This window comes from Helicoverpa armigera, chromosome 19 (genome assembly GCF_030705265.1).
Source record: "Helicoverpa armigera isolate CAAS_96S chromosome 19, ASM3070526v1, whole genome shotgun sequence".
Classification (NCBI taxonomy): Eukaryota; Metazoa; Arthropoda; class Insecta; order Lepidoptera; family Noctuidae; genus Helicoverpa; species Helicoverpa armigera.
The window spans coordinates 2,422,204-2,440,424 of NC_087138.1; the positions used below are offsets into that span (position 1 = coordinate 2,422,204).

Genomic DNA, 18,221 nt, shown 5'->3' on the forward strand with positions numbered 1-18,221 from the left:
AAAGTCGTCAATCGATTGTAAACCGTTTACTGGAAGACATAAAGCTGAAGATTGCACGAAGATATGAAGTGCAAGTCCACTGAAGGCAAGGAAACGCGATCCGAGATTGGTTTTGTGATTAAAATGTGTTTGAACATCTTGAGTCTCGATGTCGTTCGAGATTTCCTTCAGTTAACGTATTGATGTACGTTTGCTTTTTGAGTTACGGGATCGAACGTTATTTGCTTTGTCTAAGAAGAAAAGCGTAGTTGTTTTGTGTGGGTAGAATATTTTTGTGTTTATTGTCTGCAATTTTAGCTTTGAATGATTTTTTTTTACCAGGCATATCGATATTTTAAAAGCTTTGTGTAGCTTCCGATTACTTCTTAGTTAGTGTTAAATATTCTACATTCGAATAGTAAAGTTACAGTAATGAAGTATAGAAAAACTTGGCAAGGATGTGAACTCGCAAAGTAGTTCCTAACACTAAAATATTACACCATGTATAAGGCTTAACTCGCTATGTTCGACTGGTTGCGGCTTCCTTGGGGATTACTACAAGCTCACGTAATATGTAAGGATCATGTTTCTGAAGTATGAAATTAGTAGCGAATGTATGAGGTAATCGTGGAGAAAATGTTACTCAGAATTTTGCGAAGAAAATCGAGTTTTTTGTAGAGTTATGGGAGTAATTTCATGAAAGTGGAACAGAAAGATTAGCTATCAACAAGTAATATTCATCAGGGCGTTGTAAACAAAGCCTTTAAAGCAAAATACTTCGCAATCCAAACAATTAAGCCATTATCTCAAGACGAAACAACAATTAAAGAGAAAACGGCGTTTTAAAGGAAACATTAAAGACGGTGGAATGTTTTGAAAATTCATAAAGCTTGAAAGATTCAAAGACCGTCAAATCCCAGTGCACGGATGAATAAACGCCCCTTATCGCTTTAAAGTCAACTTACATTTTATCTCCTACCAACTGATTTGGAAGTAAGCACCTATTTTCAATTTTTCATTTTTCCCAAGACCAAGCACTCCAATAGTTGGATTAGAAGTTTGAATAATAGTATCAACATAGTTTTTCCCAATACATATATTCTGTCTTCAAAGAATCACAACTAGAAACTGCGCAATCTAAGAAATGGGACACCATGGTTTCCTGATATCACATAAACAGCCTTTGAGACGGAATCCGGGTCGTAACTCAAAGGGAGACAAAGCCATATAAAACAAAGCAACGCTACTGTTCTTTGACAAATATACCATGAACACACCATAAAAATGGATCAACGACTTCTGTAGATGTGTGAAATTCTATGAAATTAGGGCACGCACATGTTCATAGAGTCAGCCAGACTTCTCGAATTATACCTCTAAGGTTGCGTTCAACCAAAACTGACTGTCAGCCGCCGAATGTCAGCGTCTATACATATTACTCATAAGTTATCGTTGGTTAGATGTGAACAAAAAAGTGAATATGTATGGAACTGCGTAAAGTTCGCTCACATTCGGCGGCTGACAGTCAGTTTGGTTTGAACACAGCCTAAAAGCTGAATCATCGTATGAGCATCCTTCCTACAGTGAGGTTGACCACTACGAAGTTTAAATGATGGTCTGAAATCAACTATGAAACAAAATTGGTTCAAACTATACTAAAGACTGTAAGGAAATGAGTCTTGGGACGCTCAGATGTAAAATATGAAGCTGTTTCTTCATTTGCAATTTGGAAAACATATTTTCCCATGTCCGTTGAAGCCAGCAGCAATCTATTCGATTCCGTAGCAATTTCCATATTCGATACTCGACATGGGAATTTTGGTCGTTGCGGAAAATTCGATTTTACACCTGTCTTATTCGATCACGGTTGCAATTCTGCCAGTTATGGTTCTCTTCCTCACCAGTTTTTTTAAACATAACCTTTCTTGACAGTCGGGTAAAAAGTCAGCAGGAAATTCTTTTATGTCGTAATACAATTTCTATATCAGCAATAATGCCATCGTACCATCCAAAATAATTGAAAAAAATACTCATAACCATAATAATCCAAAATATCGTTGAAAGCTTCAGGACCGCCATAAAACGAGCATAAACTGTGCGTGAAACGTTTCATCCAAGATTACGTCAAAATGTCGTGGTATTAAACTGTAAAATGAGCATTTTTGACGGCGCCCCCCCCTCCCTTTGCCACCCCGAATGGTAATAGGGTGGGGTCATAGACGGAATTTCATTTTGTTGTGTAAGTGTGCGTGTTTCAAAGATACTCCGACATGCAATAAACAATGCGGTCGACCAAACAAACAAGACAAGTTAAGACAGTTCTTATGATGAAGAAGAAGAAGAACGATTAATATTTTGACGAAACAGTCTTCATGGGTATGAATAGACGGCAATGCAAGTTCTCATACCAAGGGGTTTGTGTACTGACCGACTTCTAAAATGGAATTAGAAATCCTCAAATTGTCCGTTTACGTCAAAATAGACCTTCCAAGCTTCGAATAAACGGCTGATACACTTAAATTAATGGGTCCTATGGTAACATTTACAATATTATGATATCATCACAATATCTTAAGTGGCAAGCGAAATATCCCTATAAAGCATGAAGGTCGCTTATCGATAACACTGGAGTACAATCGATTCTTCTGCCATCGCTTATCGCGTCGCTTCGAACTGTTTGTACGAGCAAAACGAATGCATTATCGGTGTTTCAGTGCACCGGCTCTTTATGGTAACGATTCGCAGAACTACTGCTATGAGGATTATGCCCATTATTGACTTTCTGGTTATAAAATGGTACGCAGAATGGCTGATTCAGCGAAATTGTAATTTTGTTGAGTAGCGTAGATATATGGTACTAAGTACAATTCTAGGAAACAAAATCATGTGGATGAAGCCTTGCTGTAGGTTTTGCAATTCAGATTACATTAAATTTATTTAAAAAATATCTGTACCATACTTATTTCTTACCTCCCCACTCACGAGACATTTAATGGTTACTTAAGCCATTCCTTAGTGAAGGATTTGTATGACATTCCGTCACTAAGGAGTGATCTAAGTAATCATTAAATGTCTCTGAGTGGGGAGGTTAGACCGAAATTTGCTGTAACCCTTCGAAAACACAAGACCTTGAAATCAACATAATGACATTCCTCCCACATAACAACATAATCCTGTTGACACGAGAACATAAATCCCAGTACGTAATCAACATGTATTTAGTCACTAATGACATGCGAATAGATTAGCTTCATACATAACTTGGAGTAAAGCACAAATGTTGGACGTCCGTTAAGGCGCTGACAGCCCAAATTGGCTTGTCTCAAACAATTTTTTTGCCAAATCTATACAGTTTTTGATGGCGAAAAAATATATATGAATCTTGAACATATTTCTGAGAACCCTGTAAAATTCAAAACACGGTCTCGAAAAGTTTTCTCGATACAGAAAATGGTAAACTTACCTCTTAAAACGATCTTTCAACAAAAATATATGTACATATTACCTGTAAATTCTGTTACTTAGTTGATTTTTATTCTTAACTACTCAACTTATTTTAAAGCTATTAATTTATATTATGTTAAGAACATTACGAACGTCCCGTCATCAGGCTTCTCTTTCTTACGTATTTTGTTTTGGGTGCAGTCAGCCTCTTAAAGCTCAAATGTTGTCTGTCCGTTAATACCGCCGAGACCCGGCATTTCCGCCGGCGACGCGGAAGCAACGCAATCATAATAATGATGACTTTGATTGTTTACCTGGGACTTTGACTTCAATTTCATTCATGTGTTCAGCAATCTTCTTCTTTCTGATGATTGACATCCGATTTAAGATCCTCCTCCTTGTTCATTTCTGACACTTACGCGTATATTAGACCACTTTAAATAAAACCACTTTTACGACAGACTGCAGTCTGCCCGTGACCATGGATGCTGTAAAGTAACCGAAATCTCGGAATTAAATAATATTAATATTATATGACCGATAAAATCCTCCTCCTTTTTGGGAAGTCTGTTACAAAACGATCTTCAATTTTTGTTATTCTAACTGGTGGAAGTTACGATTCGCTTCGTGCCAAATGCCACTTTATTAAAATCCTCATTTGTTTTGTCTGCAGGACGAAGAAGAGTCAGCGCGGCCGGTGCCCAATATCACCCACCACAGTATCATGTACGCTCCCAAGTGCCTCGTCATTGTGTCGAGACAGGACTACATCGATACCTTCAGGGTAAGTAAGACACTAGAGAGATTAAGAAAAACTGCTGTGAATGCTGTGTTAATTTATTTATTTAAATCCCATATTTATCTGCGGCCCATAAATAATACAATACATAATTAATATTATATACTAATACATATTTTATATAGGCAACTTAAAACTAATGCGAAGTGCAATGGCAGTTGACCTACAAGAATTTCAGTCTCTCACGTTTTTTGCTCGTGGGAAAAATGCATCTGTTTATTGCACGCGTGAAGTACCTACCCGAAGAAGTTTGTTTGACATTCAATGTCACAGTATATTATTGTCTTTCAAATTGAACTTATACAGTTTATTATGAAAAGCTAAGTACTTATGCACGGTTCCGAGAAGTTGGTGTCAAGGGAAGGAACCGACAAGAAACTGAAATCTGAAATCGTTGAAAACCAGCGCTAGGACTCTGTCTCGTTTCGGGTCGCAGCATTACGCTGAGCGAGGGCCGCATATTTTCGCCTTTTTTTCTTTATGATTATTGTCCATGTGCATATGCGTCTTTACCCGTGCATATCTTAGGTATTTTCTTTTTTTCTTTCAAACTTTTAAAACCTTGATTTGTCTATTCCAGAACTGCCTAGGCATAATCTACACAGTATGGGTAGAAAACCTCGGGGTACCACTAGAGACGCTGGTCGGTAACCTGGTGGGCGGCGTGCTGGTGCCGGGCGCGGGCGGGCCGCAGGTGCGGTTCAGCATCGGCGCCGGGGACCGACAGGCGCTGCAGCCGCCCGCCGCGCCGCCCATGCCTGTCACACACACCGCTGTGTATATGCTGCTCAGGTTGCTAGGTAACGACTCCTGCAGTCTACTTACACAGTATGGGTAGAAAACCTCGGGGTACCTCTAGAGACGCTGGTCGGTAACCTGGTGGGCGGCGTGCTGGTGCCGGGCGCGGGTGGGCCGCAGGTGCGGTTCAGCATCGGCGCCGGGGACCGACAGGCGCTGCAGCCGCCCGCCGCGCCGCCCATGCCTGTCACACACACCGCTGTGTATATGCTGCTCAGGTTGCTAGGTAACCACTCCTGTAGTCTACTTACACAGTATGGTTAGAGAACCTCGGGGTACTAGAGACGCTGGTCGGTAACCTGGTGGGCGGCGTGCTGGTGCCGGGCGCGGGTGGGCCGCAGGTGCGGTTCAGCATCGGCGCCGGGGACCGACAGGCGCTGCAGCCGCCCGCCGCGCCGCCCATGCCTGTCACACACACCGCTGTGTATATGCTGCTCAGGTTGCTAGGTAACGACTCCTGCAGTCCTTACAGAATAAATGGGGATCCTGGTCTATCCGTTAGATACGGTGTCGATAATCCATGATCAAGAAGTAGTTCTAATAAAAGAGCTAAGAAAAGTCCAGAGTGACAAGCAAAATCTTCTGTAATCCCTGTTAGTCATAAAAAGTGCTATGTGCTCCTGAGTTCCTGACGCTATAAAGAGGAGGGGAATATACTGATGAGATGCATTTAAATCGAACAACACAACATATACAACAACATATTTCTGAACCTAATAAGATTCGTCATATTTCGTATAGCATTTTTACACTTTCTTTCCAACATATAAGTAATAAACACCATTGTATCTTGTTCTAAAATCAAAACATTTGCATTCCAGGTATCCACAACTCAGTAACACTCTGGTGCGCAGTGATGAGCGAGCACAAAGTCCTGTTAGTCTCCCTCGCAGCTGCCCGCCTCGCTGCCGCGTGTCGAGCGCTCGCTGCCCTTATGTTCCCGTTCCGATATGCACATGTTTACATTCCACTACTGCCTGCGGGGTTAGCAGAGGTCCTCGCGACACCAACGCCGTTCCTGATCGGAGTGCATTCTAGTTTGAAGGAAGAGGTTTCGGAACTGGTGAGTGAAACTTGTTTGGATGTTTTTAGTCTTCACTGAAGCATCTGAAGGGCATCCCTACGATAGTCTGTTTATATTGGCTAGTGAATGGAGTAAGTAGAGGTACAGTAGAAGGCTATTCACAGTCCAACAACTGCAGTGGTTCAAAAGAATTGATACATGTGAAGATGTCACGATGTGTCTGGTTTTATGCAAAAAAGGGTAATCAAATTAAAGAGTAAACTAAGTCCTATGAAAAAATCCTAATTTAGATTATGTTTCTCTATTTCCAGTTGGACGTTATAGTAGCAGATTTAGACGTAGGCTCCCTCCACATCCCAGCCGGGGTGAACATCCCCCGTCCAGAAGGGAAGCTCCTGTCCTCACTACAAGAAGCCCTAGCGCTGGTCCTGCAGCCGGAGCTCCGGTCCGCGGACTCGGCCTTCGCCCCACCACCGCCGGCGTCTTCGCCCCCGCACATGTTGGATAAGGAGATCAGAGCTGTTTTTATGAGGACTTTGGCGAAACTGTTGCAGGGTTACAGGTAATTTGAAATTGAATTGTAAACCTTTTAAAATGAGGTGACGACTCATAAGCAGATGAGTCAGAAGGAGTGCTGTTTTGAAAATAATCGTTTGACTAGCCTATTTCAAATTATATTGGGTTCAGCATCCAGTCTAAATGGATAGTTTTTTGCTCATTTTTGGCCTGTTTTGTAAATTATACTATTTACAATTTACTTCATTGTTTTTGTGTATATTATCAGTTAACGAACGTATTTAACTCGGCGGTATTAAATACATGCCCGCTATTTAACACTTAATATATAATTAATACCTTTAACCTAAATTGCGCCTTATTCTAATACAAATAAAATCTCTTTTTTCCAGGCACTGCCTCACAATCATCCGTATTCACCCGTCCCCCGTGCTAACTTTCCACAAGATGGGTTTCCTAGGAGCCCGCGGTCTTTCTCAATGTCAGTTTGCAGTCAGGCTGCTAGATTCCATGTTCTTTAATGGCTTGGTGGCTGAAAGGGGACCACCTTGGAGGGCAACTGACATATGGGACGAGTTAGTGCAGTGAGTATGATTTTGAGTCTTATTTTGTGTGGCATAAGGTACACAGCTTTAAGGTGATAAAGACAGGCTGTTAGATTTTATGTGCCTAAGTGGTATGGAGACTGAAAAGCGACTTCTTTGGCGTCATACTGACTCTCGTACAATCAGAATGATTTTGAATCTTAAGTTATAAGGCATAAGATACAAAATTTAAATTGGTCGTCTTGTAATGTTTCAGAAACCTTCCAGAACAACAGCGATTAGAGTCTTTAAATCCAGAGTTGGAGTTGCAGCATTTACAAGACTTAGCAATGCAGTTGCATCTCAACGAAAATCCAAATCCACAGGTAAGTTTTTATTCATCTTTATTGCCTTTTCGGCAATATAGTTTTGTTACCATGGTGCCAAAGTTTTTTTGTCAAAACTAAGTACATATATTTGTCAAAATTCTTTGATTCGGGAGTTTAAGATTTATTTGATTGCAAAGTGCTAAATAAAAAAATGCTAAATGTTTTTCAAGCTTTATGAAGCGCTTCTTGAAGTTTTTTTTACAAAATATTTTGTCAATTTTGACGTGACAACGTCTTATAAATTGGTTTGCGGGGTGACACTTCAAGAAACTGCGTTACGCTCCGCTCACGTTATGCGCTCACAATGAGAGCGAGTGAGAGGCACGCGTCCCTTCCACTCGAGTACAGTTAGCCCGCCTAAGAGCGAGAGAGACAGAGCGAGAGAGAGAGAGAGAGAGTGAGAGAGATAGGCATACACACCGATTCATGTCTTGCGCTTCTATTTCGCTTAGGCGCCTGCATACAAGTTTACACGTTGCCAGTTAATTGTAAAACAATTGTGTAGTGATAACTCAAAGTCGTTGTCACGTAAAACTTTCGCCCGTATACCGACTTTACAGGCAACCAATTTTTTCATGACCTTATTTATGTGTTCTTGCTTCATGATATAAATTCTGTTCTTCCCCGTCAGGCATTCCAGCAGCGCATCCTGCGTCCCCCGGAGGGAGCATCCTCCCGCATCCACCAGCCGCCGCTGCCGCCGCTCGACGCCGCCCGCGTCAGAGACGTCATGCGGGAGGTGGCGCAGAGGAGTGCCAGCAACCCCAAGTATGTGGATGATGTTCCCCTGTCAGGCTACCAGCAGCGCATCCTGCGTCCCCCGGAGGGAGCATCCTCCCGCATCCACCAGCCGCCGCTGCCGCCGCTCGACGCCGCCCGCGTCAGAGACGTCATGCGGGAGGTGGCGCAGAGGAGTGCCAGCAACCCCAAGTATGTGGATGATGTTCCCCTGTCAGGCTACCAGCAGCGCATCCTGCGTCCCCCGGAGGGAGCATCCTCCCGCATCCACCAGCCGCCGCTGCCGCCGCTCGACGCCGCCCGCGTCAGAGACGTCATGCGGGAGGTGGCGCAGAGGAGTGCCAGCAACCCCAAGTATGTGGATGATGTTCCCCTGTCAGGCTACCAGCAGCGCATCCTGCGTCCCCGGAGGCATCCTCCCGCATCCACCAGCCGCCGCTGCCGCCGCTCGACGCCGCCCGCGTCAGAGACGTCATGCGGGAGGTGGCGCAGAGGAGTGCCAGCAACCCCAAGTATGTGGATGATGTTCCCCTGTCAGGCTACCAGCAGCGCATCCTGCGTCCCCGGAGGGCATCCTCCCGCATCCACCAGCCGCCGCTGCCGCCGCTCGACGCCGCCCGCGTCAGAGACGTCATGCGGGAGGTGGCGCAGAGGAGTGCCAGCAACCCCAAGTATGTGGATGATGTTCCCCTGTCAGGCTACCAGCAGCGCATCCTGCGTCCCCCGGAGGGAGCATCCTCCCGCATCCACCAGCCGCCGCTGCCGCCGCTCGACGCCGCCCGCGTCAGAGACGTCATGCGGGAGGTGGCGCAGAGGAGTGCCAGCAACCCCAAGTATGTGGATGATGTTCCCCTGTCAGGCTACCAGCAGCGCATCCTGCGTCCCCGGAGGGCATCCTCCCGCATCCACCAGCCGCCGCTGCCGCCGCTCGACGCCGCCCGCGTCAGAGACGTCATGCGGGAGGTGGCGCAGAGGAGTGCCAGCAACCCCAAGTATGTGGATGATGTTCCCCTGTCAGGCTACCAGCAGCGCATCCTGCGTCCCCCGGAGGGAGCATCCTCCCGCATCCACCAGCCGCCGCTGCCGCCGCTCGACGCCGCCCGCGTCAGAGACGTCATGCGGGAGGTGGCGCAGAGGAGTGCCAGCAACCCCAAGTATGTGGATGATGTTCCCCTGTCAGGCTACCAGCAGCGCATCCTGCGTCCCCCGGAGGGAGCATCCTCCCGCATCCACCAGCCGCCGCTGCCGCCGCTCGACGCCGCCCGCGTCAGAGACGTCATGCGGGAGGTGGCGCAGAGGAGTGCCAGCAACCCCAAGTATGTGGATGATGTTCCCCTGTCAGGCTACCAGCAGCGCATCCTGCGTCCCCCGGAGGGAGCATCCTCCCGCATCCACCAGCCGCCGCTGCCGCCGCTCGACGCCGCCCGCGTCAGAGACGTCATGCGGGAGGTGGCGCAGAGGAGTGCCAGCAACCCCAAGTATGTGGATGATGTTCCCCTGTCAGGCTACCAGCAGCGCATCCTGCGTCCCCGGAGAGCATCCTCCCGCATCCACCAGCCGCCGCTGCCGCCGCTCGACGCCGCCCGCGTCAGAGACGTCATGCGGGAGGTGGCGCAGAGGAGTGCCAGCAACCCCAAGTATGTGGATGATGTTCCCCTGTCAGGCTACCAGCAGCGCATCCTGCGTCCCCCGGAGGGAGCATCCTCCCGCATCCACCAGCCGCCGCTGCCGCCGCTCGACGCCGCCCGCGTCAGAGACGTCATGCGGGAGGTGGCGCAGAGGAGTGCCAGCAACCCCAAGTATGTGGATGATGTTTGGGAGAAAAAAAAACTGTTTATAAACATTTGCGACTCCAACTTATTTGGACACAGCACAAGAAGAAAATAAAAAGATATGAAAAAAGTATTTTTTGTTTGGTTTATAGCGTAAACTAGTTACTAAATACTAGTCTATAAAGTAGTAAAACTATTTAAATAGTCTTTAATATGCTTTTTATACTTCTACACCATTTGGTCACATATCTGTATTCCAACTCCTCTACTACGGGTCTCCTGGAAGATATTTCATTAGAAATAAGTAGTACCTTTGTGCTATTTTATGTAATTATTTCTTCTGTCATGTGTTTACTGTGTATATAAATGGATAAATAAACAAATAGTTTTTCCGTAATAAAATTTTATACTAATTACAAGTGAGTCCTTATATTCCCTACTAAGCTACCTCTGTTCGTGGTGTCTCCAGGTTGACAGCACTCCGTCCGCCACAAGCCCGCATAGTGCCGCCGGCGGCGCCGCCCTCCGGCGCTTCCGACTACGGACACCTATTGCTAACCAACTCAGCCAGGAGATTAGAGGTATTGTGTTATTTGTTGTATTCCGTAATATAACTCGAATAGCTTTAGATATCTGTATTAAGGTTTGTTTTCTAAGCTATATTTAACCACTATCTGATTACCAATAACTGACCAAATGATTAAATGTAATTTAGTGTTCGCCAGTGTCGTATTATGGCGACGAATTGGTAAACAATAATTCCATAACTGGCACGCGCATCTAAGGGGCCAAGAGGTGTCGGAGCGTCTGAGCGGGGTCAGGATTATAATACGCGCGCTAGCTTATAACTAAAAGTCGTAAGCGACAAAATGGTTTTGTAATTTTATTATTTAGAAATGATAATTTGATAAAAATTCCTTCCACAATTTTAAAGAGTATGTATATACTCAACTACTAAAAAAGTTAAGGGGCTTAAATCGGTCCCGTTTGCCCATAATATGTGAATCTCTTTTTAAAAAGAGGTATGTTTGATATATTTTTCTCTGTTATAAAAGTTAACTAATCATGTTTTGAAGTCTAACAAAATAAGGTTTATATCATGAACTTTCAGGTAACCAAGTTGTATTTTGATCCGTTTTGTATTTACTGAGAAAAATTGAGATCCTTGGCGCCAAAATTTCCAATTCGTCCTCTTAAGAAAGCGTGGGTCCCGTGGGAAAATTACTGTGGGGCCTTTTATGTAGGTCTGAAAAAGAAAATTTCTCAGTAAAGAAAGCTAAAGAGAAGTGAAATAGCGTAAAAGAAATGTGTCCAGCATTGGCGGCGGTGGTCGCTAAGCGTGACCTTCAAGAACTGTCGCCATGGCACCAATCTGGATGCCAATACTAAACAATCTTCAGATACGTCAAAATTAATTTTTATTTCTGAACCTTTCAGTTCAGTTTCGTTCAACAAGTAGTAACTGTAGAAAATGTATTTTTTATTATTTCTTCCATAGGTTCTTCGGTCATGCATAGCAGCGATATTCGAGTGCCGCTACGCGGACGCGCGCAAGTCCCTCCCGGGCGTGGTGCGGGCGCTGCGGGCGGCGGGCGCCCGCGCCGCGCTGGTGCGGGACCTGGCGGCGCGGCTGCCCAGCAACAAGCATCTGCTGCAGCACCATCAGTTCGAGCTCGTCGTCAGGTACGTCGTCATGTACCAGTGTGTACCATGTACCGAAACTCAACAGTAAACTAGTACTAGACTAAAGGCCATGTTAACAGTTCCAAAAAATTTTTTTGACCCCTCCCGCTGTGGGTTAGCAGCGGTGAGGGAGTGTCAGGCTCTTAATAACTTAAAACCGTCGTGTTCCGTCGTAGGCCTTTTATGTACCAGGGCCGCGGTAACTCTTTCGAACAATCCCGCAGCCCTGGCGGACCTTGGTCCTGTTGGGCCCCGCTGAGGTTGCTGAACAACGCGCGCCGCCGACACGGGTCTGTCTATACAGATGGTTCCAAAAAATCTTCGTTACCTATAGATAATATACTTTTTTGTTGACAATCTTGATACTTTCTTAAGTACCGCAAAACTTAAAAGAGCTTTAGGGATATATAAAACACGACACAATAAAACATGATCTCGTATATTAAAAAAAACAAAATCATTCTAACAAACGTATCTTAAAACTAAGAATCATCATCATCATCGTCATCATCATCATCTTTCTCGAAGGTGGTTAGCAGCCTCACACAGCCGACCCTGCGGCCCTTGTCCAGCATGTAGTTAGATGCGTCGAATACTCCATAGAGACCGGTCTCTTCTAGTTCTTTGTAGTCCAATATGAAGTCGACTACTTTTACTTCACCCTGGAATTGGAAATAGTATTGAAAATGGGCCTTATGGTTGATGCTTTAAGGTACCTATAATTTTGATTCATGAAATCATAGATGCAATAAAGCCTAATTTTTCTAGATTTTAAAACCGACTTTAAAACAGGAGGAGGAGAAATCCAAATGGATTTCTTAGAAAAACTGGAGCCTCCTAAAACTATCTATTCATACTTATGTACATTGAAATTAAAGTACGGGTGTTTTGAATAATTTCTTCAAAAACCGTTCAGCTTACCAAGTTTTGCATTAATATCGATTATTTTTTACTACCTACAAGTTATATTCTTAACTGCGAAAGTAAAGGTGAGAATAGGACTTACCGGTTTTATAGGACAGTCAGGAGGATCAATGTTGGCCATTTTGAAAAACTTTTCCCAGTTGTCTCCTGTATATTTCTTGACGAAGGTACAGAAACTTTCATCTTGCATTTGATGGTATAACTTGAAGCCACCGTCCACTTCTTTGTACGCCACTATTTCTATCTGAAATATGATGTATTCAATTTTAAATAAATTGCGCACTTTGCGCAAGTTTGCGCAAATTTTTTAATTGATTGCGCAAAATTTGTAAGGTTTGCGCAAAAAAGTTTTAAATTATTTTATATCGATTGAAAAACTTACACCGTAAGTTTCATTAATTTCTCTATCGAAGTCAACTTTGAAAGAAAAAGCGTCATGCGTTCGGTTTATTTTCCTACGAGTTAGATCGAAGTTAAATTCCATGTCGTCGGCATCTTCACACTGCAGGATGTTTAACATTAACCATCTGCCTTTACCCTGGAATCAACATAAATAAAACAATATTAGATGTCCTTTAATTTATATTTTATTCCATTTTAAGATGTATAAAAAAATATTTATTATGCTTATTAAGATATTTCAAAATTGTGCTCCTATTTTTATTTTACGCAATTTTGTTATACTCAACTTTTTCGACGTAGTAATTTACTTAAAAACAAGGTATAAGCAATTTAAGCGACTACAAATTATACCTTTAAAGAAATTACATAAAAATAAACAAAAAAATACTTACCGCAACTTCTTCAAAACCAATACTCTTAACCAAAAGCACATAGCTACTAAATACCAAAACCCGTAACACATACATTTTGCCCACTCAAGTATTGAATGAACACAATATTTGCACAACATTAAATAATATACCATAACATGACTATACGCCATATTGATACTATCTCATGAAATATGTGAATATAGAAACTATTTTATGTACTTAGATGATTTGATAAGTGACTATTGTTTGAAAGTTTATGGTGGGTAGGCACACATGGTAACATATATGTAGGTATATAAGTGGTATATGAATATAGTAGTTTTGTCTGTAGGTATGTCATTTGAATAGAGAACTTCTTTCTTTAGAGTTGGTTGATAAAGTAGGATTGAATTATAGGGAAGAAAATGTTTTATAACTTGCAATATTTATTAATAAAAAATCACATTTTTAAGAAAGATCAATCCCTGAAAACTAATGAATTTTTTCTTTAAACAAAATGCAACTGCCCTCTGGCCGTTTTTGTTTTTAATTAAATAAATAATTTAATAGAAACAACTTTTAATTCTCAATACATAATTACTTTTTTATTTTAAATCTCTATAACATCACAAAAAATTATCCAATACTGTCACTAGTTTATTTAAAAACATTTATGGCCTTACTACAAAAACTTAAACATCTGTTTTACACTTGTCTATAAAAATTGTGACTGCAAAATGAACCATATTATGTCAACGTCATAATCTGTCATTTTTTAGACAAGTCTTAAACTGACGTTTGAAACTTTTTGTGGTAAGACGGTAAATGTTTCCTATATTTTGCCTAATTTGTTGTTACAGTAGTTTACCAATAACGCCTTCATCATCATCATCATCCTCCTCCTCCTCTTCATCATTATAATCGCTCTCGTACTCATCAAAGTTGAGGATAGTTTGCACACAGGTATACTTTAAATCTTCATATATGAAGTATAGGTTGGCAAGGAAGGTACCGTAGACGCCATGCTTTGCTAATTCTCGGTAGTCCATCACAAAGTTTTTCATTATTACTTCACCCTGCAAAATATACATAAGTATTTCTTTTAGATGTAAAACTAAAAAAAAAAAAAACAGAATGAGTTGTGACCCGCGTCCCGGAGCAAATATTTTCGGAACCCGGATAAAATATACCCTAATAGCTGTACCAAGCGGTTTCGCCCATGAGAAGTTCCGGATAAATAGGCGCGATAAATAAACCCCCTTTTTATGACTCCTCCCGCTGTGGGTTAGCAGCGGTGAGAGAGTGTCGAGACTTACTGACTAAACCCACCATGTTCCTTCGTAGGCCTTTTATGTACTAGAGCCGCGGTAACTCTTTCGAACAATCCCGCAGCCCTAGAACTTATACCCCTTTTTCGCAATCTGGGAAAAACCTTAAAAGTGACCTATGTTCTTTCTCAGGCTCTAGAGCTTCGACCCTCTATTTCCTAAAGTTAATTTAAATTGTTTCAGTAGTTTTGTTGTGAAACCGCGTTAAACTTGCCTTTAAGAAAGGACATTCCGGTGGATCGATATGAGCTAGGGTGAGTCCTCTTCTCATGTTTTCTCCTGCGTGCCTCATTAGGAAAGCGCAGTAGTTGTCGTCCTTAATCGTCTCGTAGAACTTAAATCCGCCGTCCACTTCTTGGAACACGTCTATTTGTATCTGAAAAAGAAAAAACTTATGCTTAAGTGTAATAAAACGATTCAAACAAGAGAAGAGGAGTTTTCCGGTTAAAATCCGTAGGGGTACATCTCTTTTAACGAAATTTTTTAAACCTATATTTAACAACACTTGAAGTATCAAATTAATCTGTTAAATTAAAAACTTACCCCCTTACTTATAAAATTCTCTAATCACCTTCTAAACAACATTTTAACTAATCACTACTTAAAGCCTTAAGTAGTGATTAAATGTTAGTTAAGACATGCTTAAGCAACGTTTATAAGTAAGAATATTCTTAAACAGCCCTTAAGTATTACTTATTATTTAATTCACGTTTATAAGTAAGGTTGAAAGTCTACAGTTTATGGCGAAAATGACATATACCTAAGAAGTAAATAGTAAGATGAATAATACATTATCAATTGACGTTATATAATGTTCTTAGCTGTTTGTTTTTTCTTTGTTGAAAGCTTCTTCATGTACCCCGACAAGTAGAGCCTATGTTACTCGAGGATAGTCTGGCTTCTCAACAGTGAAATAATTATTCAGATTGGTTCCGTTGTTTCGGAGCCTTTCGGGAATAAACGTTTAAAATAATGTTTCCTGATTATTAGGATATACTTACGGAAAAAGACGTGTTGACATCTCTATCGAAAATCATATGCGCATCGAAACAGTCGTGGGTACGGTTGATCTTCTTGCGCGTGACCTCATACACCATCGGGTATTCTACTTGGTCTTCGCAATGTCCCATGTGGAGAACCAGCCAGCGGCCTGGACCCTGGAAGGAGAGGGTAGATTTAGTGACCTTTAAAGACTGTTGTTATGCAACCAGTGGTTTCAACTCACGTCCAATAAGAACTAAGAACTATTTCTCGCACTTGATTAACCTAAACCCTTCCTTGATAAATGAGCACTGAAAGATTTTATTAAAGAGAAAATGAGCTCGTACGAGCAAACAAACTCTTCAGCTTCGTTATATTAGTGTAGATTAAAATATTTTAAAGCTTTAATTTTTAATAAGGCTTCTTATTCAATTTATTTTTGAGGCTGAACGAAGACTCTCAAACCTATTAGCAGATGATATATTGCAATGACTGCACTCTCTATTTCCTCTCTTTTGACCTCTGTCTAAAAGTAACTCAAAAAATCGTGCATGGATCAGGCATATGGCAGAAGAATTTATATCGATAACTTACCAGTCACTACTTACTTACCAATATGAGGCCTCTTAGGCAAAGAACCAGCGGTATACACACTATGCCCACCAAAAGCAAAAAACATTTCAACATTTTACATTTGCTTCGAACTACGGCATTCGTGAATTTGCTACAGTTTAAATACATTCGTACAAATATCGTATGACATGACAATTGTATGTTTTGATTGTATCTCTGAAGTAAATTAATAGCATTTATCGACGTTTAGTGTTTGATTATAGGGTTTTATTTTATTGTTGTTTGTTCTTACACGTGCCGATGCGGGGAAGTTTTTATTTTTCTATTATATTGATAGGTACTAAAGCCCATCATCGTATTATTGTCTGTATATAAAGTCCAAGTGTCAACTCCAAATCCTGCGTTAAGTTTCAATGGCGGTGGTCAGCCCAGTCTAACCGGATGCAGCTGAGTACCAGCATTTTACAAGGAGTCACTGCCTGTCTGACCTTCTGAATCCAGTTACCCAGGCAACCCAATACCCCTAGTTAAAACTGTGAAACACAGCACACCCAACAAAAAATTGCCTTTAGCATTCCTGAAGATTCTTTAAATCGTTCCAGTACTTTTGCAGTAGTCTATACAGGCAATATGATGGCAGCCAGTGGTGTATTTAGAGGTATAAGGATTGAATAAAATTAATGTTAAAATGTATCAAAACATATTTATTTATTGGCTTTATTTAAAACCAGTCGCTATCATGTAAATCAAAGTTGAGTATAACTTGTATGCAGAAGTATTTCACGCCTTCGTACAGTAAGTACAGGTTCGTCTGGAATGTTCCATAAACGCCCAGTTTGGGCAGCTCCTTGTAGTCCATGACGAAGTCCTTCAATGTTATATCACCCTGAAACGTTAATTCAATCTTATTGTTTTAACGACTTCCCAAAGCGGAGGTTTTCTGTTCGGATATATTTTCTTAAGTTTGTTCGAATAGAACTCCGCCCTTTACCAAACGATTTTGTGGTATTTCAAAGTATTTTTATTCTGGCTCAGTAAAAGAAATGCTTTTAAAATTGAATTATGGAAGTTTCCAATGAAATTGGTTAACATTATAAATTGATCAACATGCCATATAATAAGTTGGCTCAGCTTTGGCTGCTATGGAAAAAAGATACCTACACCAGTAAAATTATGACTGCTCTTCGGGTAGTCCGTTAAAAATGATAAATAATGGATTAAAAATAAGTAATTACTGGCTGAATAGGACAATCAGGAGGGTCCACATTGGCCTGCATAAGACCACGTCTCATGTTCTGTTCAGCGTATTTCATGAACAATGCGCAAGCACATTCGTTCCTTATTGTATTGTGGTATTTGAAGCCGCCGTCCACTTTTTGGTATACGTCTATCTGCACCTGTAATGCATTTGAAAATATGTAACTCCACTATTACTAGCTTACTAGCTTCCGCCCGCGGCTTCGCCCGCGTCTAGTTCGTTTATAACACGCTTCCAAGAGAACTTTTCCAAAGCCTTATTAAAATCTGTTTAGTGGTTTAGACGTGAAAGGCTAACAGACGACAGACAGTGTTACTTTCGCATTCATAATATTAGTAGGACTCACAGCATACGAAGAGTTGAAGATTCTATCAAGTTTCAGGCTGAAATCAAAACTGTCGTGAGTACGGTTCATCTTCTTGCGGCTAACTTCATACACCCAATCGTACTGTTCAGGGTTCTCGCATTGCGCTATGTTCATGACTAACCATCTTCCTGGGCCCTTAAATAATTAAAACAATGTACTGTAAAATATCATGTTGAAATCTCTTTAGATGTCTCGCTATACATACAATATCAAACCCTTATGTTAGGAAACATTTTTTGCCATCAATACGTTTTACCTCGCGGTGCCAAGTCGTGGTGGTAAGGCCCAAGTACAAATGTAATTTTTATGTAAGTTATATGAAGGTACTTTAGAAAGTTTAACTTGAACATCAATAACTGAGTAGTAGGA

General features: G+C 41.8%; 4 protein-coding genes across 4 annotated transcripts in view; 2 read left to right on the forward strand and 2 right to left on the reverse strand.

Annotated features, from left to right (window-relative positions):
- LOC135116682 (myotubularin-related protein 13-like) overlaps positions 1-5,060 on the forward strand; it is a 44,429-nt gene extending 39,369 nt beyond the window's left edge. The window contains exons 4-5 of the mRNA XM_064039556.1: positions 4,097-4,207; positions 4,803-5,060. Coding sequence (XP_063895626.1) covers positions 4,097-4,207; positions 4,803-5,060 — 369 coding nt within the window. The remainder of the gene's footprint in view (positions 1-4,096; positions 4,208-4,802) is intronic.
- A 214-nt stretch (positions 5,061-5,274) lies between these two features.
- The window catches only part of LOC110382567 (myotubularin-related protein 5), a 43,390-nt gene continuing 30,443 nt past the window's right edge, over positions 5,275-18,221 (forward strand). Inside the window, exons 1-9 of the mRNA XM_064039557.1 lie at positions 5,275-5,467; positions 5,842-6,083; positions 6,356-6,606; positions 6,953-7,144; positions 7,362-7,470; positions 8,105-8,687; positions 8,750-10,010; positions 10,453-10,564; positions 11,482-11,666. Coding sequence (XP_063895627.1) covers positions 5,422-5,467; positions 5,842-6,083; positions 6,356-6,606; positions 6,953-7,144; positions 7,362-7,470; positions 8,105-8,687; positions 8,750-10,010; positions 10,453-10,564; positions 11,482-11,666 — 2,981 coding nt within the window. The 5' untranslated portion in view covers positions 5,275-5,421. The remainder of the gene's footprint in view (positions 5,468-5,841; positions 6,084-6,355; positions 6,607-6,952; positions 7,145-7,361; positions 7,471-8,104; positions 8,688-8,749; positions 10,011-10,452; positions 10,565-11,481; positions 11,667-18,221) is intronic.
- On the reverse strand, positions 12,118-13,481 carry LOC110379775 (uncharacterized). The gene is made up of 4 exons (XM_064039312.1): positions 13,385-13,481; positions 12,973-13,128; positions 12,673-12,834; positions 12,118-12,328 (listed from the first exon to the last, which is right to left on the reverse strand). Exons 1-4 carry the CDS (start codon positions 13,457-13,459, stop codon positions 12,149-12,151), a joined length of 573 nt encoding a protein of 190 aa, XP_063895382.1. The 5' UTR covers positions 13,460-13,481; the 3' UTR covers positions 12,118-12,148.
- Positions 14,200-16,399, reverse strand: LOC110379774 (uncharacterized). Its single transcript, XM_021339577.3, has 4 exons — positions 16,267-16,399; positions 15,675-15,830; positions 14,888-15,049; positions 14,200-14,421 (listed from the first exon to the last, which is right to left on the reverse strand). The coding sequence occupies exons 1-4, from the start codon at positions 16,393-16,395 to the stop codon at positions 14,200-14,202; spliced, it is 669 nt and encodes a 222-aa protein (XP_021195252.3). The 5' UTR covers positions 16,396-16,399.

Excerpts from the sequence above, each read along its gene's own strand:
- LOC110379775 (XM_064039312.1), bottom strand. The coding sequence starts at position 13,459 with ATGTATGTGTTACGGGTTTTGGTATTTAGTAGCTATGTGCTTTTGGTT. Across the intron at positions 13,129-13,384 it reads TTGGTTTTGAAGAAGTTGCG|GGTAAAGGCAGATGGTTAAT; the intron begins GTAAGTATTTTT and ends TGTTGATTCCAG. Across the intron at positions 12,329-12,672 it reads CTGACTGTCCTATAAAACCG|GGTGAAGTAAAAGTAGTCGA; the intron begins GTAAGTCCTATT and ends TTCCAATTCCAG.
- LOC110379774 (XM_021339577.3), bottom strand. The coding sequence starts at position 16,395 with ATGTATTTAAACTGTAGCAAATTCACGAATGCCGTAGTTCGAAGCAAA. Across the intron at positions 15,831-16,266 it reads GCCTAAGAGGCCTCATATTG|GGTCCAGGCCGCTGGCTGGT; the intron begins GTAAGTAAGTAG and ends CTCTCCTTCCAG. Across the intron at positions 14,422-14,887 it reads CGGAATGTCCTTTCTTAAAG|GGTGAAGTAATAATGAAAAA; the intron begins GCAAGTTTAACG and ends TATATTTTGCAG.